This window comes from Phocoena sinus, chromosome 2, assembly GCF_008692025.1.
Source record: "Phocoena sinus isolate mPhoSin1 chromosome 2, mPhoSin1.pri, whole genome shotgun sequence".
Classification (NCBI taxonomy): domain Eukaryota; kingdom Metazoa; phylum Chordata; class Mammalia; order Artiodactyla; family Phocoenidae; genus Phocoena; species Phocoena sinus.
The window spans coordinates 116,357,321-116,384,361 of NC_045764.1; the positions used below are offsets into that span (position 1 = coordinate 116,357,321).

General features: G+C 35.8%; 1 protein-coding gene across 7 annotated transcripts in view; it reads left to right on the forward strand.

Moving 5' to 3' along the window:
* Positions 1–24,798, forward strand: part of MIPOL1 (mirror-image polydactyly 1) — a 323,322-nt gene extending 298,524 nt beyond the window's left edge. For 5 of the 7 annotated variants that reach the window (XM_032623178.1, XM_032623177.1, XM_032623182.1 and 2 more), the window contains one exon: positions 24,035–24,795. In XM_032623178.1, the coding sequence (XP_032479069.1) occupies positions 24,035–24,101 (67 nt within the window). In that variant the 3' untranslated portion in view covers positions 24,102–24,795. Of the gene's footprint in view, positions 1–24,034 lie in introns of all 7 variants that reach the window. The other 2 variants (XM_032623176.1, XM_032623183.1) reach the window with 2 other exon arrangements.
* The last annotated feature ends 2,243 nt before the right edge of the window (positions 24,799–27,041 follow it).

A 27,041-nucleotide genomic window follows, 5' to 3' on the forward strand; every position in this document is an offset into this window, starting at 1 on the left:
TTATTAAATATTAGCTTCTCCAGGCTAATATTTATGTCAGGTCTCTGGTCCAGGTAGTTGTATATATTCTGCTTTATAGTATTAGATAATGTAGTAACTTAATGGACTAGGCTGAATTTATTGAGAGGGATTTGTCACAGTGGAAACTGTTTTTATTTCAACATTTTCCCAAAACTTTATTCCATTGTTGTTAATTTTTTTTTCTGGAATCTTACAAGTCAATTAAGTTTTATGTTTACTGAGATGCATAACCACCTATTAGTTGTGTTAAGTAAAAAGTCAAGTGCCACACCTAAAGGATTTTTTTTGAAAGAGGGATCTGTGGTTTTCTCTGGAAAAGATGTCCTTTTATTACAGGCTCCAGCTAGCTTTTGAGGGATGGGCCACTAAAAGAGAGGAGAAACTAGAAACAATTCAGATTACTTTAGAGCATCAAGTTCTCATTAGAGCCCATATTTAAGTTGTTTTGACCTCCCTAAAAACCTCTCCTCACAGTTCTGTGAATATGATCCCTGTTTTAAGCAAAGCATTTTGCCTACCCATGAATAAGAATGTATACTGATGTGTCCAAGAAAGATAAAGGCGAATGTGTGTATCTTAATAGTGCTAAAAAAATTAACTTTGAAATTTCAGTCTCTAAAATATTATCAGCTTCCTTACAGATTTTCAAAAATATAAGCATTAATTGCTAATTCCCAGCCAATACAAAACATTGTGAAATAATACTTTGAATCTTAAAACATATTACTGTATACGTATATCTTTTGTAGACTAGAGTGCAAGTTCTGTGAGAAAAGAATTTGGGTTTGTTTATTTGGGTTTTTTAAATTTGCTCTTACAAACTATGCTACAAGTGAACAGCCTTCCTTAAGCATATTTTTGTGTAGTCCTTTCACTAGATCTATAGGATAAATTTCTAGAAATGAAAAATTTAAGGTTAAAAAAAGTATGTGTCTTTAATTTTCAGTATTGCTAAATTGTTCTGTTAAAAAGTTGTATCAAAAAAAAAAAAAGTTGTATCAACCAACAATAATCTGCGAGAATGCTTATTCCCTAAGCTTCACCACTATTAAGTATTATCAAAGTTTTTAACCTTCCAATCTGAAAGATGAAAAATTATATCTTATTTTAATATGTATTCCCTTAATTATGAATAAAGTTAAGCAATTTTTAATATTTATTGCAGTATATTTTTCTTTTTATGTGAACTGCCTGTTCATGACCTTTTCCCATTTTTGTATTGGACTGTTAATCAATTTTTGATGATTTGAAAGAACTCTTTGGATAGTAAATAAATTAGCTTTTTATTATATGTACAGTGAACTTTTTTTGTTTAAAACTTTTTTTTTTTCAACAGACTTTTTCTGTTACAGTGTCAGGTTTATTTGTTAAGTTGCTTAGTTGAGGGTTTTTTTTTATTGTTACTCATGATTATCTGTCTAGAAAAAGCATTAAAACTATTTATAAACTTGATTTTTGTGTACCTTTTTTCTTTTAAAGAAAGGGTTGTTTTTATCAGTAGTCCAGTAGGTAATAGTTTTTTTACCTTAATACTAATGCAGGTTGGTTTATCTTAGCAAATAAGCTATTTAGTCATAGTTCTTCAGCTATAAATCTCCTCTTCCAAAGCAAATATCCTGAAAGGATAAAACAAACAGGATCAAAACACAATGAGAGGTTTGAGCTCTTAGTAGCTGGATTGGCCTCATTTGGGTGTGGGAGATTAAAGGAAAGTACCTGAGGTAGCCTTCACTATATAAGAAGTCTCTTTCAGTTCAAATAATGTTTTTAAATATTGTAAAAACTTAACTGGAAAATCGTACAGCCTTGATTTATGATGTTAAAAAACCAGTGAAATAAATAGTCCTTCCATCTTTGTGTACATTATGACCCCTTCATTTATTTTTCTGGGAAATTTCTAGCTAGCAAGAAGTAAAATTTTTAAACCTGCAAAATATACACAGTGAATAAAAATACTTTATAGCCACGGGTAACTTTTAAGCCTCATGCTCTCTGTCAGCCTTATTGAATCCCCAAACCTGTGGAGAGTTCAACAAAAAATAAGTGAGAATGAGAATAGAAAGAGGTTGCATTTTTTTTCTTTTAAATGACCTCTTGTTCACTTTAGTAGTTAAGAACATGTGTTCATCTTTATCAAGAGAAATATTAAATAATATTGTTTTGATAGGCAAAACATTTTTAAAATGCTTTTTAACCACTATATATATATGCAAATTACTAAAGCAATATACACTAACTTTAGAAAATTTTTAAAATATTGCTAAGCAACTTGACATTTAAAAAAATGTTTTCATATAGTACATACAGTTTTATAACGTGATTCACTTGATATGTTATGAATAACTTTCTATATCATTATACATAATGTTTTACTAAATAAATGGCTTTAAATCTATTGTATGATACCATAATTTATTTAACTAATTCATTTATTGTTACTAGTTGTTTTAAAGTACTGTTGCAATGAACATTCTTGCATCTAAATATTTGCGCATATCTGCAGTTACTGCAGGAGACACAAATTCCTAGAAGTGGAATCGTTGAGTTAAAAAGTATTTAGAATTGTTAGAAAAGGTTTCTGTTAATTAGGAGTACAGTTAGGCCATTTGTAGAGATGCCATTGATGAACAGCAGATTTAAATCTCTTCAGCCATATGGAAAGGAGAAATATGGTGCTGGGTTTTTTAATAGTAGATAGATAATACTTCATCTTGCCCTGTAATTATAGCACGCATTATCATAAATACTTTCTATTAAAATAATGACCTAAATTGTTAAAAAGTTATATCACTATATAAGGATATATAGTGATAGCTAGAATTTTAGATGTACTCCTTATGGTACAAGGACTGAGACTCTTTTTATTCAAAATGTCTATGCTTTGTTAGTATGGCTTTTTTGCAGCCTTCAAAGACGCTGGCATGTAATAGAGCAGAATGATGTGAAGCTGAAAAAGGCAGAGTGTGATTCCCATCAAAGAGCCATCGTACAGTAGTTCAGATTGAGAGAGAAAGTTTAGACAGGAGTTAATAGCTTGCTTTGACGACTGTAAGTTATCCTTTGTTCTCAGTAAGCATGTCAAAATAGTGGACCAGCACTTTTGACAGGTTCATATGAATGATTTAAGTTGCTGAGTGTATGTACATAGCATTAGAAGCACGCTGCCTGTGGAAACTTTTTGGCAAAAAGATAACGATTATGAGTATGATTAATTCTTGCAACTTGTTCCTTTACAGCTGGCAATACCTTTTCTCCTAGCCATTTCATTGTAGGCATTAATGCAAAAAGTTTCTTGTGTTTCTTGTTAGTCTGACTACTATATGGAATTTAAAATATTTTATCTCTTGGAAAGATATGGGATTTTAGTGAGAAATATGGACCAGTAATGGGGAGGAATCAATGAATTTGGATTTTATTTTCATCTATGTTACTGTTATTACAAGGTACAGAGAAAGACACCTCACCAAAAAATTGTTTTACGTATGTAGCACTCAAATTGGTGGAATAAGTGAAAAGTATGCTATACAGCTCTTGCTCACAAGACATTTAGATAATTGGTATTTAGTTGTTTCCAAATACTGCTGCAGTGAACATACTTGTAGCTAAATGTTTAGAGAGGGCACAGATTCCTAGAAGTGGGATTGTTAGAGTGTCTGCCATCTTGCATCTGTATGTAGTGCTGGTAACATATTTATATATGTATTGCCCTTTTTAATTATTTAACAGAATGGTACTGAATAGTTTGTTAATTGTTCAGTGCAGGTAATACAGAGAAAAGGAAGGCCTCAAGGAAACTGACCTTGGCCCTGTAGAGTGGGTGGGATACAAATTAGCACAGAGGAAAGAAGAAAGGATAAGAGAGGAGAGAAAGAGCATAAATGAAGCAGAGGTACAGGTGTGAGTATAATATATGAGAGGAGACTGTACAGAGGTCAGCCTGGCAGGAGCAGAGGTTCCTGTGGGATGACATCAGGTAGGCGAGGCTAGGCTGAATTACTGAGAGCCTTCAAAAGTATGCAGAGGCATTTAGATTTCATGTGATAGGAAATAAGAAGCCACTGTAGAGTTTTGAAAGTAGCAAAGGTTACATGATGGAAATAGCATTTTAGGAACATCAGTCCCACTTAGTATTGTGGAAGATTAATTGAAGCAGGTTGGTGTTAGAGATAAGAATACCAGCTAAGAAGAAATCAGTAATATAGTCTAATAATATAGAGAACTGGTATGCTGGTATAGGCTGATAGCAGTGAGAATGGGAGGAAGGAATTCATAACAGAAACACTATAGAGAAAAACAATATAATTTGGTGACTAAAGAGATGTGAAGGGTAAAGAAGTAGTCGGTATTTTAAGATTTTCTGCCTAAGAGATAGGAACAACACAGTGCCATTAATAGAATGTCTTTAGTTCAGTGCTAAGAACTAATTTCATTTTCTTTTTGTGTAACTCTAACTTATAAACTTATGAGAAAAAATATTAAGTTGAGTTTGAGAACAGTACTCTCAGATGGCAGATATAAAACTCATCAAAATTGGCTTCCAGAAACTGAAGAGCAAAAGAAGGGAAGGGCTTCTAAGGATTCTTCTCTGGAAATAATAGAAATACCCATGAGAATGTCTTTAGAATGATAGCAGTTTAGATTATATAACCCTTTTTTCCACATAATTAAACTCTTTCTGTGGAGTTCAGTGCTAAAAGAATGTCCAAAGTTATTCTAGATGATAAAGATTGTTCTTAAGAGCTGTATCTGAAGCCATTCAAAGATAGGCCAAATGTCAAGGCTGTGGTTTGAGGTGTCATTCTTCAAAAGGCAATATGTAACTCCTCTAGTGGGCAAGCAGCAGATCAGTTCCTGAGGCGATAGCATTGGGAAGAATTGTCTGAACGAGGCTGGTGGGTGAATATTTAAAAGTCCAGATATATGTTGCTTTCTGCTGCATATATTTTTATAATTATTTTAATAATTATAAAATTAAACTTTTAAAAATTTAAAATTATAAAATTTTTATAATTATTTTGTTTAAAAAGACACATGATGATGACAGCCTACTAGCAAAGATTTATAGCAATTATTCATTAATACCACCTAGATTATTTACTCAAAAGAAGGAGTTCTACCAAATTTAGGTAACAAAACACATACCAGAAGATGTAAACACTACCGTATTACCCAAACCTAGTCTAAGGAAAAATAACAAATCATAATTTTCATGTATGATGCCTTATAGAATATGAGAAAAACCTTTAGGATTTTATCAATTTTATCAGAAGGCAGGTTTGAGGCTCAGCTCTTCACATCCAGATGGAAATAGCTCTACCAATTAAGATAAGAGAATAGGTTTTATTGGCCTTACAAATTTCCCTCTAATACTCTGTAAATCATAATCATTATAAATATATGAGGCCTTACGTATTATTACTTGTGGCAAATTTAAGGTAGTTTCTAGAATATAAAAACCTATATGTATTGTTAACACTACAAATACTGTAAGTCTAAAGGAAATCATGTAAAAAATCCATCTCAGTGAATAAGTTACTCACTGTAAGTAAATTTGAACATAAGTACAATTCACATTTCAGATCTTTGTAGCTCAGTCCCTGTTGCAATTTACTACTGTCCTGTCAGCTCAAAAAAGTTAATGTCCCTACGTCACTCACTTACCGAATAATCTAGATACCGAGAATAAAGCCCATTTCATCCTTAATACTAACACTTAAAGAAAGATACATGTGACTTAATTTCAAGTCTTCTGTGGTGCTTGAAAAGTATTAACTGTGAAGTGAATTGATATTAAAGAATGGAAATTACATTTACAAGGGCATATAAAATAAGAAATCAGGAGGAAATGAAACAGTCAGAAATGCTCTCTTTGAAGGCATCCAGAATTCTGTATCCAAAGAATGTGTGTATGTTTGGAATAGATGCTCTTTTGAGATAGATGAAAATATAAACCTCTTTCATTCTTTTACATATATAGTATAGATCTTTATAAACATTTTCCTTTAATATGTTCTGATGGGAATTCTAATTAAATAATGTATGTTTTATGACCAGTATGCATCATAAACTTTTCAGAGAAATCTGCCTTTTCATAGTTATATTACTTAGCTAAATTTTGATATTTTAGAATGATTAATTTCTCTTGTTCGTATTAAAAATATGACTATATATAAAGTATCTAAGATCAATAACATACAATTTTAAACTGACAGAAAGAAGCAGTGACTGCCTAGCCATCTAATGATATCATGAATGAGATTAAACTTCAAACTTTTGTTTACTCTATCCTTATCTTGAAACCATGGATCAGTTTTTTCATCGGAAAAAGGAACTTTTAGGAGAATGTTACTGAACAGTTCTTGAAACAATATTTAAGAAGAAAATGACTTATCACCCTTAATTGTTAACAAAATACACTCTAAAAATAGTGAAACTGTGATATTTTAAATAGAAGAGTGATATAATCAATAGTCTTTCAGTCTAAAAGAAATAAAGGTCTTCTATGTGCCTTAAGATATAATTTATGCAAATTGTAGTTCATACGACTATCCTAGGAGCTGCAGAGCAGGGGCAAAACACAGAAACCAGAATAAGAAAAAGAGAACTTGGGACTTCCCTGGTGGTCCAGTGGCTAAGACTCCACACTCCCAATGCCGGGGGCCCAGGTTCGATCCCTAGTGAGGGAACTAGATCCCACAAGCCACAACTAAAGATGCGCATGCCGCAACTAGATCCCGCATGCCCCAACAAGGATCCTGTGAGCTGCAGCTAAGACCCCGTGCAGCCAAATAAATATTTTTTTAAAAAAAAGGAAAACGGAACTTTCCCAAATCTGTGTCCTTTTAAAAAAATACCACTAACATACCACTGTTTCAATTCTTAGAAATCAAGAGTTTTTAATGGAATAGTTTAAAATGGTTTACCTTATTTTCAATTTGTTTTTCCTACATTGCCATGTGCCTGCTTGTTTTTGACTCTGAGCTTCTCACATAGAAGATGCATAAGATGCATAGAAGGTGCATCCATGGCAATCTTATTCCTTTGTATGCTTCATTTTTTTCTCCTGATAAGATACAAAATCAACAAGAAGGGCTGAAGATGCTGGTTTTCAGAATTAGTAATTTATTGTTATCACATTGACAAAATTCCTCCTGATACAAAAAGGATAACCTTAACTTAGTTCTCACTAAGAATGAAATTTCATTTAACATCTTTCCCACCAAGCCCCCAAACTCCCTGCATTTAAAGTGGGAGAAGTCTGTTCTTTTCAAATAATTGTTTTATCACTTAATGTGCCTTCTGCAGAAACCCTTGACATGTGCATGTGTGTGTAATATTTATTCACAAACAAATGAACAATATCCTATTGATTTTTGAGAGCCTATTCTGCTAGTTACAAGAATACAGTTATGAACAAAATATATATTGTCCCTGCCCTCATGGAGCTTCATGAGCTTGTTACTGGTGTTGAGTTTTCTGGGGAATCTTACAAATGGCTTAAATACCCTCTGATAGACAAAGTTAAAGAGCCCAATAAAATTGTCACTTGATCTTAATTCATCCTATTATCTCAGTCACTTTATGATGTTAAGTTAGGGGCTTAAGCAAAATAACTCCATTATCTTCTGTAAGTACTTTCCTAATAGTATCACCCACTGCACTAGTACTGCCATAGACAATTGGAATCCAGTGGACTATCTGGACATCTAGTTTACTAACAAAGTCTTAATTAAGCCCTGGATAAAATTATACCAAAGTTATTAAATTAAAATCCAAAACTTGAAGTAGAATTACTTTAGAGATCCTATAAAGAAGGAAATACAGCTTTAATTCTTCTCCATGTTATAATTTTTAAGCAGGGTGAAATAAAAGTAAAGAATGCCAAGTTTCACATGTTTTGATTGTTCTATTTCTAACTTTTATGTTTACTAGTCATCTAAATTGATACTAATTGATACTATGATTGATTGGTGAGACTAATTTTTCAAGGTTACTTAGAAGATAGCAAATGTTAGTCTATGTTTAAAATATAGGTAACTTTTCATTGCCTTGTCTGCCTTAGATATTAGTGACATTGAATAAGGAATGTCATATATCTAATCTAAGCACAGTTGAATATACATATATTAAGTTTTTTCTATATTCTATTTAATCTCAAAGATAAATCCAAGTTTATTGCATAATTTCAAGGTGGGAAGCAATTTCTTAGTGTTAATATAAATCTAAAAGTGAAGCTAAACAAAGTATAGTAAATTAAATGACCCAAAATTGTGATGTGTGAGGACAACTTATTCCCACTTTCTCATTATCTTCCTGTGAATACACCCTCTTGTCCACAATATATAAAACCTTAGGACTATTTGCAAAGGTATAACCTGAGCTCACTATATCATAACTTGCTATAGCTGAAAATTCCTTTCATGGCACATCTTTACAGAGGATTTTGTATTTATAAAAAGACTTCATATAACATACATCTACAGTAGACACATTAAAAACATTTTAGAACACAACTGTTTAAAAGGTGCCAGTCACAAAATAAATACTCAAGAAATATTTCTGAATGAATGAATGATAGTACTTGATATAACAACATATCTGAATGATATGCTGTTATATGATTTCCTTGTATTTTTTATTCTAATAACAAAATATGTTTTATATAGCAAAAAGATTTTGGGGAAAGGATTGAATTAGGTTTGATTAAATTGAAAATTATGGTAGAAATCAACAAACTAATTAGTAAATGTTTAGTAACAATGCTTTAAAACTAAATATTGATTGCATGTACCAAATTTTTTGTTTTTCTTTCTTATTTCAAAATAAATGTAGATCCAGCAAAAAGCACCCAGTTGACAACAAATTGGGACAGTCTTACATATTGACAGAGATGATTGACAGAGATGACATCCTAGGTGTTGTTTAAGAGATAATGCAAATTCCAAAATGTACCTTTTTTTACACTTATCAATTGATACCTGAAATTCCTCCATCAGAGATTCACAGATTTGGGTTAAAGCTTTGTTTTATAGTAAAATGTAGGTATACTTGGTAGCCTTTTTTTTTTTCAGTTACATAACATTTAGGATCAATATAGCCACAATTTTTTTGTGGCTGTTCCTGTCAAATGGTAGAATCTATTCCCCCACCCTTTGAATCTGGGGTGGCCTGTGACTCCCTTTGACCAATAAAATAAACCAAGTGATGTTGTACAACTTCTGAACAAGGCCTCAAGAGTATTGCTTGTGTTCCCCTCTTGCTAACTCATGCTCACCATGTAAATAAGTCTGGGCTAGTCTACTTGGGAATGAGATCCATAAGAAGAGAGAGTCCTAGCCAGAAGTCAACACCAACTGTCAGGCATATGAACACCCAGCTCCAGTTGCCTGCAGCTGCATGAGTGCTTCAAGGCAAGGCCAGCAGAACTGCGCAGCTGCATCAAGCCCAAATTAACATGATGAAATCAAATAGCTGTTGTTTTAAGCCATCAAGTTTTGGGTGGTTTATTACACAGCAATAAATAACTGATACAGAAATATTAATTGTATATGTCCAATATAGGAGAGACTTGGCTTGGCTTGGTAGGCAAAGCAGGCCTGTGGGTAGATTCATTTGCACCAAAGCTCAGTGTAAGCTAGTAGTGAAACATGGCAGCATCAAAATAGAAGTAAAAGTCCAGATCAAGAGAGATATCAGTCCCACTTTCCTTTCTAATGATTAGACTGGATTATTATTAGATCAGGCTTAATATTTTTTAAAACACTAGACATGCTGGAGAACCTGCACAAAGAATAATCAATATGGTGAGCAGTCTATTAACTTTAATGTGAAAAACCATTGATAGCTGGAAGTATTAACCTTGAAAAAAATAACACAGTAAGGACATGACAATTCTCTTAACATTTTAACAACACCTCATACAGGGAATCAAGTAAGGTAATGATTTAAAGGGTAGGTCTAGGCAGTAAGTAGAAGATCCAAGGAGGCCAATTTCCTATTAATATAAGAAAAATGTTGACGACGTTATTATTCAATTCACCATTCTAACCACTTTCTACCAATTATTGTTTCCACTTTCTTCGCCATGACTTTTCAGCCCACTCTCCCATCTACTTCTACATTCACCTTTTCACTTTCAAATTCTTTCTCTATTCTCTTTCAAATGTGAATAATCTTCTCCATTTTATTCTTTCTTCTATTGATATTCCCTTATTTCTTAACCATACTTTTGTGCACATATATGTTCATATTTATGTGGTCGTGTCTTTACATATTTATAAATATGTGTATATATGTACATTTTTTATGCATCTCTGTGTATCTTAGTCTGTATCTTTCAGTTACATAGTGTGCCTAAAACTGAAAAGGAACTTTTTATTTCATTGGTTACAGTTTATGCATGGAAGAGTGGGTACACTATATCGATTATTTATCCTCTTTCTTGGAGCTGTGTGCTTTCTCCTTCCCCATCTTTTCTTTCTTTCTTTTTTAAAGATTTTTTTTTTTTTTTTGGCTGCGTCGGGTCTTAGTTGCGGCACGCGGGATCTTCATTGAGGCATGCAGGATCTTTCATTGCGGCGTGCAGGCTCCTCTCTAGTTGTGGTGTGCAGGCTCCATGGTGCGTGGGCTCTGTAGTTGTGGTGCACAGGTTCCAGAGTGCATGGGCTCTGTAGTTTGCGGCACGCTGACTCTAATTGAGGCACACAGCTCAGTAGTTGTGGCATGTGGGCTTAGTTGCCCTGTCGCATGTGTGATCTTAGTTCCCTGACTGGGGATCGAACCCATGTCCCCTGCATTATAAGGCGGATTCTTTACCACTGGACCACAAGGGAAGTCCCCTTCCCCATCTTTTCTTCCTTCTCTATAATCCTCTGATCTCGACTCTTTCCATTTTGCCTCTGGAACCTTCTTTCCATTGTTACTACCTTGCGTCTTTCCACACCTTATGCACTGAATATTTCACACATACATTCTACCTGAAACTTGAATTTACCAAGGGCATTTCTTTCCTAGCAGCCCACTGAACCCTGGTCTTTTCCCCATACCCTATATACTAGGAAGGAGAGTTTTCTGGTTCCCCTTTGCTACTTTCATACCTTCTGCATCCACGTAAAAATCCTCCCTTCTTTGAGGTTTGTACCACCCAGCTTTATTATCACTCTCTCTCTCTCTCTCTCCTCTTCAGTGATATCTACTGATCTCCTGATCAGTGCCATTCCTTTAATGTGAGTTTCAGGCACCTGATTCAGTGTCTTCCTCTCTACCCCAACTTCTGTGTTCATGCTAAGAAACTTCAATGTCAATGGCCCATCAATCCCACTAACATTCCTTTTACATGTCCCAGATCACCTCCCTTTCTTGTCGCGTTAAACCTTTACCATTCTCCTCCAGCCTTTTTCTTTACCCTGTGCTTTCAGCGGAGAACTCTGCCTCTTAACTCCTTGGGGAAAATTGAATCTAGCAATGGTGAGTTCTGTCAGTTAAATTCCTCCACACCTACAAAGTTATCCACAGCTGTATTCCTCCCACCTCTTTCCCTTTAATCTCCAAGGAAAAGTTGTCCAGTCATATTTTGCATGATATTGCTGCAAATTCTGCGTATGATTCCATCCTCTGAGACCCTGCTTAAAAAGGTATCATCTGGGCTTTCCTGGTGGCACGGTGGTTGGGGGTCCGCCTGCCGATCCGGGGGGGGCGCAGGTTCGTGCTCCGGTCCAGGAGGATCCCACGTGCCGCGGAGCAGCTGGGCCCGTGAGCCATGGCCGCTGAGCCTGCGCGTCTGGAGTCTGTGCTCTGCAACGGGAGGGGCCGTGGCGGTGACGGGCCCGCATACCGAAAAAAAAAAAAAAAAAAAAGGTATCATCTTCTTCCCTTTTACTTTAGCTTCTTCCTACAATCTTCTCTTCCATAGTCCATAAACATATTCACATGCCATCCATTTCTTGAAAAACTTCCTCAGCCATATATTCTCCTGTAACTATAATCCTCTTTACTTTCTATCCAAGCTTTTATACTTTCTAACCAAGCTGATACTTAGTCTTCACTTTTTCACATTCCATTCAGGCTTCATCCCACTTCTGTTGTGCCATTAAAGCTGCACGGAAAAGGTTGTCATTTCCTAATTGCCAAATCTTATGGTCATTTTTCACCTTGATCTTGTTTTAAGTATTTAACCCTGTTGATCACTCCTTTCTTGAAATTCTCTACTCTGAATTCTGTGACAGTACCTACTTTTTTTTTTTTTTTTTTTGTGGTACACAGGCCTCTCACTGTTGTGGCCTCTCCCGTTGCGGAACACAGGCTCTGGACGCGCAGGCTCAGCGGCCATGGCTCACGGGCCCAGCCGCTCCGCGGCATGTGGGATCTTCCCAGACCGGGGCACGAACCCGTGTCCCCTGCATCAGGAGGCGGACTCCCAACCACTGTGCCACCATGGAAGCCCAACAGCACCTACTCTTGATTTACCTTTTGCTTCCCTATTTTCTCAGATTCTTTTGTCAGTCTCTTTATTTGTTTTCATCTTGGTTCTATCCTCTTCTCACCTCCCTTCTCCTTTCCTGTGTCCCTCTCTAAGCATTTCCATCTACTCCTATGCCTTCAGTTACAACCTAGAGCAAGACCTAGTCATGACCAACCTCTCCAGCCTCATTTCCCATCATCCTCCACCCCCTACTTCATGATCCTGAGAAACCATACAACTGGTAGGACTTGACACACATCATGCTTTTCATACCTCGGTGCCTGTATATGTATTATTTCCTTTATCTGAAATGCCCATCCCGCACCGTCTGTGTTCCCACCCTTCTTGAGGTGACTGTTTCCTCCTTATCCTTCAAAACTTAACTCAGGTATCATCAGAAAGCCTTTACAGGCCCTTGTTCTTTTTCCCTGCCCAAGGTAGGTTCTGTATAGTACCCATGCTTATCCTTTTAGTACAGCATTTACCAGTAACTTATTGCAGTTACCATATAAAGATCTGCTTCCCCACCGTACTGCTCCTTATGACCAAGAATCATGTTCTAGTCTTTGAATAATCAATGCCTAGAACAGTACCTCATTTATAAGAATTACTGAACAAATCCTTATTGATTGAACTTAAATCTATATCATAAACTTTTTAAAGTATGCAATGTTGTGACCTTAAGTACATTCACATTTTTGTGCTCACTAGAAGCTATCTGGATTCCATACCTATAGGCCAACTTGCCTCCATCCCATCTCTACATTCTTGCCAGTGTGCTCCTTCTAAAAGGTAAATGATGTTACTAGATGAGTTAAAACCCTTTTATTGCTTCCCACTGTCTACATTAGTGGTTTCATCAAAAAGTTTTCACAGGTCCAAGCTGCAGTAAGAGAAAAAAAATCAATGGACCAAGGTTTTCTAAATTTTTTCAACTTAAATGTTGGGTAGTTAATGAATGGCAACATTAATCAAAATAAGAAATACTGAAATATGCATGGAAGGTAAAATAAGCTTTGTTTTAGATATGCTCGTTATCATATCCTGTGGAATAACAAGAGATATCTTGAAGGCAGTTGGATATTTGAGTCTGAAACTCAGAGGAGAGTTTTAGGTTAATGGTCTGTGTTGGGGAGCCATAAGCATTTAAGTGGAATCAAGGGAACAAATAACAACTTTTGAGGAAAGTATGAAAAGTGTTATGAAAAGGTGATAAAACAACATCTAAGAGACCAGCAGAGGAAGAACAGCCATAATAGTAAAAGAAGAAACTACATTTAAATCTTTTTTGCATCCTGCTGCCATGATTAAAAGAGGGCAAGATCTTTGATACTAATGGCCAATGCAAAGGGCAGCATTTCTAGTGGCTTTTCTGTCTCCTCTACTGGAAGGATGATTTTTATCCATGTCTCTTGGATTTCCCTGGTTCTTTCTCCTAGAAAAACGAAATTCAGAAGCCAAATATGTTTGATCAGGCAATCTCGTTGCCTAAATAGTAGGAATGGAATGTTTTTTTCTGTGGAGGAAATTGTCCAGCCAACAAGAATTCTCCTCTCCATTGACAGATTAAAAAATTGCTCTCAAAAATGGAAGCTATAGAGAGATTTTTCAGTTGAGGATAAGGAATTTGTCCTGTTTTCACTTCTTTCTCTCACTTTGCAAAAAATATTATCTAGTCAGTAAGAGTAGTCCAACCCCATAAAAAAATCAAAAATAAACCTCAAAAGTCACAGTACTTTTGGAAGCAATGTAGCACATCAGAGAGATGAGGGTTGTGGTAATTACACCTTGCAATGTATTCCAACTCCAAAATTTAATAGCAGTATGGCTCTGATCAAATTACCTTCTATATGCTTTGGTTTGTCATCTGATGATGACATCTACTCCATGGAGTTGTAATGAAAATTAAATATGTGCATAAATTACTTCTTATAGTTCCTGGCACATAGTCAGTATTCATTATGTATTACTTGCCTTTTAAAATGTATCACAATATTCATTAAGATTGAAAAATGAAAGTAAACCAATTCAAAAAATTGGTAAATAACTTATGGTTCATCTACTTGATGGAAAACTATGTATTTCATTGTAGTACATACATCTTACATAGTCACAAAGAAAGTATAAAAGTGATGTTAACTGCAAGAACTAGGATTTCTCTCTGAAGTGTAGCTGCAGATGTATTTTTTAAGTTTACAAAAAATTTTATGTTATAGAAAATAATAGATTGTAACTATTATTTCCTACTTATGTACAATGTCATCAATTTACTTTCTTATAATGTGTTACTAAACTAGCAGATGAAATGCACCAGTAAATACTTACCCAATTTGGGTTGGCTTCATGAACGCAGCCTGAAGGGGGCTACTATGCCACAGCTAGCCAAGAGGGAGTCCGGGAAAAAGTCTGGAACTGCCTAAGAGGCAAGAGACAATTGTTTCAGGGTGCGCAAGGAGAGTGGATTCAGAGCACTGCCTAAACAAGCTTGAGAGACAGGCAGGAGCCGCAGCTATCAGCACGAACCCCAGAGACGGGCATGAGACACTAAGGCAGCTGCTGCGGCCACCAAGAAGCCTGTGTGCAAGCACAGGTCTCTATCCACACCTCCCCTCCTGGGAGACTGCAGCCCACCACTGCCAGGGTCCCGTGATCCAGGGACAACTTCCCCGGAAGAACAAACGGTGTACCTGCGGCTGGTGCAATGTCACGCCGGCCTCTGCCGCCGCAGGCTTGCCCCACATTCTGTACCCCTCCCTCCCCCCAGCCTGAGTGAGCCAGAGCCCCCAAATCAGCTGTTCCTTTAACCCCGTCCTGTCTGAGCGAAGAACAGATGCCCTCAGGCGACCTACACGCAGAGACGGGGCCAAATCCAAAGCTGAACCCCAGGAGCTGTGTGAACAGAGAAGGGGAAATTTCTCCCAGCAGCCTCAGTAGCAGCGGATTAAATCTCCACAATCAACTTGATGTACCTTGCATCTCTGGAATACCTGAATAGACAACGAATCATCCCAAAATTGACGTGGTGGACTTTGTGTGATTTTCTCTATATAGTATTTCTTTTACCATTTGTCCTAGGGTTCTGTCTGTACGTTTTCAGATTTTTTGTGAGGTTTTTTTGCTATACTTTTTTGGCACTTGTTATCATTGGTGGATTTGTTTCTTGGTTTAGTTGCTCTCTTCTTTCTTTCTTTTTTTTATTGCTTTTCTTTTTTTTTAATTAATAATAATTTTTTTATTTTAATAACTGTTTTATTTTACTTGTTTTTTTTCCTTCATTCTTTTTTTCTCCCCTTTCTTCTAAGCTGTGTGGCTGACAGGGTCTTGATGCTCAGGCTGGGTGTCAGGCCGGTGCCTCTGATATGGGAGAGCCAAGTTGAGGACATTGGTCGACCAGAGACCTCCCGGCTCCACATAATATCAAACAGAAAAACCTCTCCCAGAGATCTCCATCTCAACAATAAGACCCAGCTCCACTCAGCTACCAGCAAGCTACAGTGCTGGACACCCTAGACCAAACAACTAGCAAGACAGGAACACAACCCCACCCATTAGCAGAGAGGCTGCCTAAAATCATAATAAGCTCACAGACACCCCAAAACACACCACCAGACATGGTCCTGCCCACCAGAAAGACAAGATCCAGCCTCATCCACCAAAACACAGCCATGAGTCCCCTTCACCAGGAAGCCTACACAACCCACTGAACCAACCTTAGCCACAGGGGGCAGACACCAAAAACACAGGGAACTATGAACCTGCAGCCTGCGAAAAGGAGACCCCAAACACAGTAAGCTAAGCAAAATGAGAAGACAGAGAAACACACAGCAGATAAAGGAGCAAGGTAAAAACCCACCAGACCAAACAAATGAAGAGGAAATAGGCAATCTATCTGAAAAAGAATTCAGAGTAATGATAGTAAAGATGATCCAAAACCTTGGAAATAGAATGGAGAAAATACAAGAAATGTTTAACAAGGACCTAGAAGAACTAAAGAGCAAATAAACAATGATGAACAACACAATAAATGAAATTAAATATTCTCTAGAAGGAATCAATAGAAGAATAACTGAGGCAGAGGAACAGATAAGTGACCTGGAAGATAAAATATTGGATATAACTACCACAGAGCAGAATACAGAAAAAAAGAATGAAAAGAATTGAGGACAGTCTGAGAGACCTCTGAGACAACATTAAACGCACCAACATTTGAAATATAGGGGTCCCAAAGAAGAAGAGAAAACGAAAAGGACTGAGAAAATATTTGAAGAGATTATAGTTGAAAACTTCTCTAATATGGGAAAGGAAATAGTTAAGTCCAGGAAGTGCAGACAGTCCCATACAGGATAAATCCAAGCAGAAACATGCCAAGACACATATTAATCAAGCTATCAAAAATTAAATGCAAAGAAAAAATATTAAAAGCAACAAGGGAAAATCAACAAATAACATATAAGGGAATCCCCATAAGGTTAACAGTTGATCTTTCAGAAGAAACTCTGCAAGCCAGAAGGGAGTGGAAGGACATATTTAAAGTGATGAAAGGGAAAAACGTACAACCAAGATTTTTCTACCCAGCAAGGCTCTCATTCACATTGGACAGAGAAATCAAAACCTTTACAGACAAGCAAAAGCTAAGAGAATTCAGCACCACCAAACCAGCTTTACAACAAATGCTAAAGGAACTTCTCTAGGCAGGAAACACAAGAGAAGGAAAAGACCAACAATAACAAACCGAAAACAATTAAGAAAATGGGCATAGGAACATACATATCGATAACTGCCTTAAATGTAAATGGATTAAATGCTCCAAACAAAAGACATAGGCTGGCTGAATGGATACAAAAACAAGACTCATATACATGCTGTCTACAAGAGACCCACTTCAGACCTAGGGACACATACAGACTGAAAGTGAGGGGAAGAAAAATGATATTCCATGCAAATGGAAATCAAAAGAAAGCTGGAGTAGCAATTCCCATATCAGACAAAATAGACTTTAAAATAAAGACTATTACAAGAGACAAAGAAGGATACTACATATTGATCAAGGGATCAGTCCAAGAAGAAGATATAACAATTGTAAATATTTATGCACCCAACATAGGAGCACCTCAATACATAAGGCAAATGCTAACAGCCATAAAAGAAAAATCGACAGTCATAGTAGGGGACTTTAACACCCCACTTTCACCAATGGACTGATCATCCGAAGTGAAAATAAATAAGAAATGCAAACTTTAAATGATACATTAAACAAGATGGACTTAATTGATATTTATAGGACATTCCATCCAAAAACAGCAGAATACACTTTCTTCTCAAGTGCTCATGGAACATTCTCCAGGATAGATCATATCTTGGGTCACAAATCAAGCATTGGTAAATTTAAGAAAATTGAAATCATATCAAGTATCTTTTCCAACCACAATGCTATGAGACTAGATCTCAATTACAGGAAAAAATCTATAAAAAATACAAACACGTGGAGGCCACACAATACACTACTAAGTAACCATGAGATCACTGAAGAAATCCAAGAAGAAATTTAAAAATACCTAGAAACAATGACAACATGATGACCCAAAACCTATGGGATGCAGCAAAAGCAGTTCTAAGAGGGAAGTTTATAGCAACACAATCCTACCTCAAGAAACAAGAAACATCTCAAATAAACAACCTAACTTTACACCTAAAGCAATTAGAGAAAGAAGAACAAAAAACCCCAAAGTTAGCAGAAGGAAAGAAATCATAAAGATCATATCAGAAATAAATGAAAAGAAATGAAGGAAACAATAGCAAAGATCAATAAAACTAAAACTGGTTCTTTGAGAAGATAAACAAAATTGTTAAACCATTAGCCAGACTCAACAAGAAAAAAAAGGGAGAAGACTCAAATCAATAGAAGTAGAAATGAAAATGGAGAAGTAACAAGTGATACTGCAGAAATACAAAGGATCATGATAGATTACTACAAGCAGCTATATGCCTATAAAATGGACAACCTGGAAGAAATGGATAAATTCTTAGAAAAACACAACCTTCCGAGGCTGAACCAGGAAGAAACAGAAAATTTAAACAGACCAATCACAAGAACTGAAATTGAGACTGTGATTAAAAATATTCCAGCACACAAAAGCCCAGGACCAGATGGCTTCACAGGCGAATTCTATCAAACATTTAGAGAAGAGCTAACACCTGTCCTTCTCAAACTCTTCCAAAATATAGCCGAGGGTGGAACACTCCCAAATTCATTCTACGAGGCCACCATCACCTTGATACCAAAACCAGACAAAGATGTCACAAAGAAAGAAAACTTCAGGCCAGTATCAATGATGAACCTAGATGCAAAAATCCTCAACAAAATACTACCAAACAGAATCCAGCAGCACATTAAAAGGATCATGCACCGTGATCAAGTGGGGTTTATCCCAGGAATGCAAGGATTCTTCAGTATATACAAATCAATCAATGTGATAAACCATCTTAACAAATTGAAGGAGAAAAACCATATGATCTTCTCAATAGATGCAGAAAAAACTTTCGACAAAATTCAACACCCATTTATGACAAAAGCCCTCCAGAAAGTAAGCATACAGGGAACTTACCTCAACATAATAAAGGCCATATATGACAAACCCACAGCCAACATCGTTCTCAATGTTGAAAAACAAACCATTTCCTCTAAGATCAGGAACAAGACAGGGTGGTCCACTCTCACCACTATTATTCAACATAGTTTTGGAAGTTTTAGCCACAGCAATCAGAGAAGAAAAACAAATAAAAGGAATCCAAATCAGAAAAGAAGAAGTAAAACTGTCACTTTGCAGCTGACATGATACTCTTCATGGAGAATCCTAAAGATGCTACCAGAAAACTACTAGAGCTAATTAATGAATTTGGTAAAGTAGCAGGATACAAAATTAACACACAAAAATCTCTTGCATTCCTATACACTAATGATGAAAAATCTGAAATAGAAATGAAGGAAACACTCCCATTTACCACTGCAACAAAAAGAATAAAATACCTAGGAATAAACTTACCTAAGGAGACAAAAGACCTGTATGCAGAAAACTATAACCTGATGAAAGGAATTAAAGATGATACAAACAGATGGACAGATATACCATGTTCTTGGATTGGAAGAATCAACATTGTGAAAATGACTATAGTACCCAAAGCAATCTACAGATTCAATGCAATCCCTGTCAAACTACCAATGGCATTTTTCACAGAACTAGAACAAAAATATTTCACAATTTCTATGGAAACACAAAAGACCCCGAATAGCCAAAGCAATCTTGAGAAAGAAAAATGGAGCTGGAGCAATCAGGCTCCCAGACTTCAGACTATACTACAAAGCTACAGTAATCAAGACAGTATGGCACTGGCACAAAAACAGAAATATAGATCAATGGAACAGGATAGAAAGCCCAGAGAGAAACCCACATACATATGGTCACCTTATCTTTGATAAAAGAGGCAAGAATATACAGTGGAGAAAAGACAGCCTCTTCAATAAGTGTGCTGGGAAAACTGGACATCTACATGTAACAGAATAAAATTAGAACACTCCCTAACATCATACACAAAAATAAACTCAAAATGGATTAAAGACCTAAATGCAAGGCCAGACACTATAAAACTCTTAGAGGAAAACATAGGCAGAACACTCTATGACATAAATCATAGTAAGATCCTTTTTGACCCACCTCCTAGAGAAATGGAAATAAAAACAAAAATAAACAAATGGGACCTAATAAAACTTAAAAGCTTTTGCACAGCAAAGGAAAACATAAACAAGACAAAAAGACAACCCTCAGAATGGGAGAAAATATTTGCAAATGAAGCAACTGACAAAGAATTAATCTCCAAATTTTACAAGCAGCTCATGCAGCTCAATATCCAAAAAACAAACCCAATCCAAAAATGGGCAGAAGACCTAAACAGGCATTTCTCCAAAGAAGAAATACAGATTGCCAACAAACTCATGAAAGGATGCTCAACATCACTAATCATTAAAGAAATGCAAATCAAAACTACAATGAGGTATCACCTCACACCAGTCAGAATGGCCATCATCAAAAAATCTACAAGCAATAAATGCTGGGGAGGATGTGGAGAAAAGGGAACCCTCTTGCACTATTGGTGGGAATGTAAATTGATACAGCCACTACGGAGAACAGTGTGGAGGTTCCTTAAAAAACTAAAAATAGAACTACCATACGACCCAGCAATCCCATTACTGGGCATATACCCTGAGAAAACCATAATTCAAAAAGAGTCATGTACCACAATGTTCATTGCAGCTCTATTTACAGTAGCCAAGACATAGAAGCAACCTAAGTGTCCATCGACAGATGAATGGATAAAGAAGATGTGGCGCATATATACAATGGAATATTACTCAGCCATAGAAAGAAATGAAATTGAGTTATTTGTAGTGAGGTGGATGGACCTAGAGTCTGTCATACAGAGTGAAGTAAGTTAGAAAGAGAAAAACAAATACCGTATGCTAACACATATATATGGAATCTAAAGGAAAAAAATGGTCCTGAAGAACCTAGGGGCCGGACAGGAATAAAGACAGACGTAGAGAGTGGACTTGAGGACACGGGGAGGGGGAAGGGTAAGCTGGGACAAAGTGAGAGAGTGGCATGGACAAATATACACTACCAAATGTAAAATAGATGGCTAGTGGTAGCAGCCACATAGCACAGGGAGATCAGTTCAGTGCTTTGTGACCACCTAGAGGGGCGGGAAAGGGAGGGTGGGAGGGAGATGTAACAGGGAGGAGATATGGGGATATATGTTTATGTATAGCTCATTCACTTTGTTCTAAAGCAGAAAGTAACACACTATTTTAAAGCAATTATACTGTAATAGAGGTGTTAAAAAAAATACCCAATTTGACTTAAGTAGTAACTTGAGGAAACAGTTTAATGAAGCTATTAAGACAAATAATACATTAACCTATAATCTGAAATCTGTAGCTTTCTAGTAGCCAAAACTCTAGTGGAAGTAGCTTTGCAATAAGAACAGGGAAACCAGGCCGTATTTCTTACTGTCTTATCTTAGGACGTTGTATGAGGGTTTCCTTGTCCGTGCTTCAGTTCATCATTTAAAATAGAGAAATTCTAATCTTAGATCTAACCCTTTTCCTATTCATGAAGTTTGTGGGAAGCTATTGCTGAGCAACATGTAAAGCAATTGGGCCCTATTTTATTAAAGTATGTAATTTTTTGAAGGATATTATTGATTTGGACAGTAAAGAATAGCCTGTAGGCAGATCCTGCAAGATGGTTCAACAGACAGGCACACCTACCTTCCTGTCAGCACAGTCCATGTTTGGCAGATGTAGTCCATTCCTTACAGGAAAGAATAGGTGCTTCATTGTGTTTCCAAAGTCAGTAAGCTTTTACAAAACTAAGTAATTGACATTTTTCTCATTTCTGAGATCAAATTTTCATAAATCATTCCACCTGAATAAACTGAGAATGTGGTGGTTCTAGTAATTGTTGAAATATAGTAAATACATTGCAAAATGTGATATTTAAGTATTTCCTTCTAACCTCTTACCTTAGCAAGATGTATTAAGAGTTCTAAATGGAAAGATATCCTACTGTGTGAAAAAGAAACTAAAGTAAAATGAGTCCATCTGTAAAGGAGAAGGCAAAAGAAGCACAAAACAGGTTCATCTCAGTAATTCGGCATTCCGTTGATTCAGAATTCATAGTGATGATAACTGTGCAGAGTAGAGCTTACTTTTACATTACGAGGAAGTTTTTTTAATAGTAATGCAAATGATATTGTAGGGGAGGGATATATTTAACCATCTAGAAAGTAATATTTTCTAACTTTTTACAGTACATCCTGAGCAATTCTATTAGTGGCATACCAAGGTTTCTCCTGGGAGTCATTTGTTAACAGTTAATTCAAGTTATTATCATATTTTACAGTACAGTTAAAATTTCATAGTGGCATTTTTCTTCCCCCTCCTCCACAATTCAACGTAGTGAAACTGTGTCTTAAAGGATCTATGTAATCCTATGAATCATAATATTCAGAGTGTATAAAATAGCACTAGTTTTTATCACTAGGGAAAGTCCAACTAATACAGACTTATCTGTGAATACAGTGAATTGTCCAGTAAATCTTCTAGTTCAAGTATTTGCATCACTAGCTTAAACGTGGTTTAATGGTTGTATATTACTTGTGTAAAATTTACGTTTGAGAAATTTGTAGTAATAAATTTAAGCAAGATTTGCATTTTTACTCTAAGATCATTACTATATTTCTCAAAGCAAAGATACTTTTATGCACTGAATTGTTTCATATTCCTGTTTTCTATTAACAGAAGTCTTGATATATGCAGAATCATCCAATAAACTTGAGCTGTTTTCAGTGTTGCATGCATCCAATTAGTCCATCTAAACCAGTGTGTATGACGCTAAGAATACCCTCATTCCGTTAGTGTCTAGCTCTGTGCTGTGTTTATTTGCAAAGGACCCTCATGCATGGGTCCATATAAATGAGGTAAGCTGGAACAGACTAGACTGTGTCACTCACCAGTCTTTGAGGAGGGAGCTTTGTGTATATGAAAACTGCTGGGTGTGATTTTCACTTATAAAGATTTCTGTGTGTGTAACACCAAGCAAGATTTTTTGTTGAGGTTTTATGCTTGCGGGAAAGAAAATAATAAGGAAAAAAATCAATTAATGATCTGATTCCATCATCTTTTGTCAAGCAAAACTGTCACTCATTCAATGAATGTGATTTCCCTCCCATAGAGTAGTCTAAGAACCTACAGAATGACTTCTGAATTTTTGACTCTATTTTCAGTATAATTGGTGAATTTTTAATCAACTGAAAAGTCACTTATCTTTGACTCAGAAGCATATATAGTCATTGATAGCCTATTTATATTACTCAGAAATAGAAACTTTTAAAATGTAGTACAGAAAGTCTGGTTTTATTAGCATCAAATCATTTTTATACATTTAAGTTATATTCATACCATTGAGATATCAAGTTTTTCCAACTTAGCCACCTAATACCTGGCTTTAAACAGAAGAAATTTAATGCATAACAGTTGTACAGTATACCAATATGTTACTTATTTAGCTAGGTAACAGATCTAAGGCTGATAGTATTTATGTATTGAAATATGTACTCTTGGTGAAAATCAGTTTGAAACTGCTCTATGTTTAATATGCCATCTTGTCGTTGCATAGTAATGATTTCATTCATAACCGTAATGCAAGTAGGTAAATGTATTAAAATTAGTATCTTAGATTTTTCATGTAGCATCTAATGCTGACATAATCTGAAGATCTGGATTAAAGTTTGTGTTTTTGCTGTTTTTTTAACCTCAAATACTTGGCACTCTGCACCCGTGTCTCTCACTTACAGTAATGCTTTGTTTCTTAACATGACTACCAAGAATGCTTGGTCACAGGCAAATACTGTCCTTTTTCAGCCAAAACATTCCTGACAATAATTGCACGTTTTATAATCACTTTTTTCCCTCTTGCCCCCCTGCCCCCAACTTAGGTTGGAAAGGCTGGTGGACGTCCTGAGGAAGAAGGTTGGAACAGGGACCATGAGGACAGTGATCTGACTGAGAAAAAAACGACAGTCTGGGGAAGCAATCACATCTGGTGACCAGGCTGCTTCATTCAACACTGTGTAAACACTAAAGCCTTAACTTAGCAAACAGTTGTTAGAAGTGGAACACTCCAACCACATTCCAAGTTGAGATAAAATCAAATCACAAATGTTTAACCACTTTGCTGCTGACTTGAGTTATTTATCCAAATGTATTAACTACAGACTTTTACCAATGGGTAGCTATAAAGTTGCAGCTTATTTTGTAACTATTTTATACCTCACTGTATTTAATATAAATATTTTTGCTGAAAGACCATTATAGAAACATAGTAAAGTTGGTCAGGATCATATCTTCACATATGGCCCTTTCTGAATCAAAATACAGCAGAGTAAATATTGCCTAAACCTTAATCCACTGTGTTAGGTCAAAACTTCAAATACATACATTTTTCAATGTAGAGTTTATTTCTTAACCAATGAGAGAAGCACATACATAAGAGTGTATAGTCTTCCTTCAATGCATGCATGTAATCTTTGTTAGTTTTAAAGAATATTAAGTATAGATACCAAGAATCAAATGTATAATTTGCCTTAATAAGAGTTTGGTTTATTAAAATTGCATTAATCAAGGCATGATTTTTCTTTCACTACAAATAATGCACACTGTTTTCAATAAAAAGAGGGTATTGTTAATGTGTACTTATAAATTCATGGTGTCAATATTTTTTAAATGTTGGGTCTGAATAATGATCTAAACTCTATTTAAGCTGTAGAAGTTGCCAAGTCTGGGCGTCCCTGGTGGCGCAGGTGGTTGAGAGTCTGCCTGCCGATGCAGGGGACACGGGTTCATGCCCCGGTCCGGGAAGATCCCACATGCTGCGGAGCGGCTGGGCCCATGAGCCGTGGCCGCTGAACCTGCACGTCCGGAGCCTGTGCTCCGCAACGGGAGAGGCCACAACAGTGAGAGGCCCGCGTACCACAAAAAAAAAAAAAAAAAAGAAAGAAATTGCCAAGTCTGTCTAATAGACTGGGATACTTTTGGCTTGAAAATTAGCATGTGCCAGCATGATGCTAAAAGGCAAGAGCCCATCAAACATATTAAGTATTCTTTTCTATTATCTTTATTTAGATTATCATTTGAATTTTTGTAATGGAGGAGAGGAACCTAATATATAATATACAAAAGAATTATAATTAAAAATATAAAGCCTTGGGGAAAAAAGTAAACCTGCGATTTGGTTCAGGATACCTACTTTTTTTTAATTTAAGGGATAATTTAAAATAATTACATCACGGTAGTCACTTCTAATCATATGAAATTATGAACAAAACTAAGATTTTTTGGCTTAGGAATGTATTTGGCTATATGAAAAAAAATTTTTTTTTAGATTGAATAGATGAGAAGCTGATAGAAAATAAATATGAGTGGAGCAGGATCAAATTGACAAGTAGAGGTGGAATTAGTGAAAATTTTGTAGGCAAGTGAAAAATTTTCTAAGTCCATACAATTTTTTAATTTATCTTTAAGATTGAACTAAATCTACCATTGCCTGTTTTCAGGACAAGTGCAGAATAGTTTATTACATACACCATTGGAGATTATGCCTTGGAACCTTTTTTACTCTGTGATAAAGGTGCTTTATCATAGGGTAACAAAAGAATCATGATGCAAAGAAACTCTATTTCTTTCTTATTAAATCCATTGAATTAACTGATAGAATCATCCCACTGAGTTCAAATTTAGAATTTACTCATGTTGCCGACTTTAAAAAAATTTTTAACTATGAGAATTAGAAAATAAGGAATGATAGGGGTTAAAAATAAACTAACTGGATTTACTCTACAGTCCTAAAGAGAATTATAGCCTCTCACAAACCAGCGACTATATAACTATACAAATTTGGAATAATTTGGTTATGCATGTAGTCTTCTCTCTGAGGTCTAACTGAAACATGTAACAGCTCCCTATGTGAAGGAAGAGCACCTTTCAAGTCATGCGGGTAAGTAAAAAGAAACAGTTCTTGTCACAAAATAGTCCATTCCTGAATCCTCTTCAAATAAATCACAAGTAAACTTGAATTTTCAGGTTATTCCTGAAGAACAGACAAACCTTTATTGAGTTATTTTGCTTGAGGTTTTATAAAACACAAAGTGTAGAATAAAGACATTTTATAATTTCCAAACATCTCTTCCTATAACTATACAATCAGATTAGCACAACTAGTTCCTATAATCAATATCCAGAACTGTTATAGAATTTGATATTATAACGTTAAATTTACAAAACAATGGTAACATCTACTATTGCTCAGTGTAGGTAATCTCCCGCAATTACCACATCCCCTTCAAAATGAGTTGTCTACAAAATTACAAATGCTTCAAGTAGTCTTTTTTGGGGGGGGCAGGGAGGGTTGTATGAAGGAATAAGCTTACCCACTGAAGATCAGTTCTTTACATATTCAATTATAATGCAACATCTGATGTATTCCACCACTGCCCAGAGAGGTTGCTTTGAGTTTACTTTAAACATCAAATCTAATTCCTATAGTAACGTGAGAATTTACTTTCCCTTGTAAAAAATAAGTAGTTCAGAGGAAAAGCAGAAAAGATCATATAAATGTGTAGCACTCGATGATTTACAAAGTCCTTTCCCATCTGTATTTTTATTTGATCCTATCAACAACCATATAATAATAACAATATATTATATATATCAACCACGTAATAATGATAATGATGATAGTAATTTTAGTAGTAGTAGTAGTAGTACATTTTGCAAGCAAGGAAACACTCTCAGCAGGGCTAGGAATTTGCCAAGGACTGGCTAGGCCTTACAGCTGAGGTCATAAGACTAAACTCCATGCAACCGTAGGTCTCCAGACCTTTCATTAAAAAAAATTAAAAATCAAAGATTTTAACTCCTGCAATTTATTTTATTATTGTACCATTT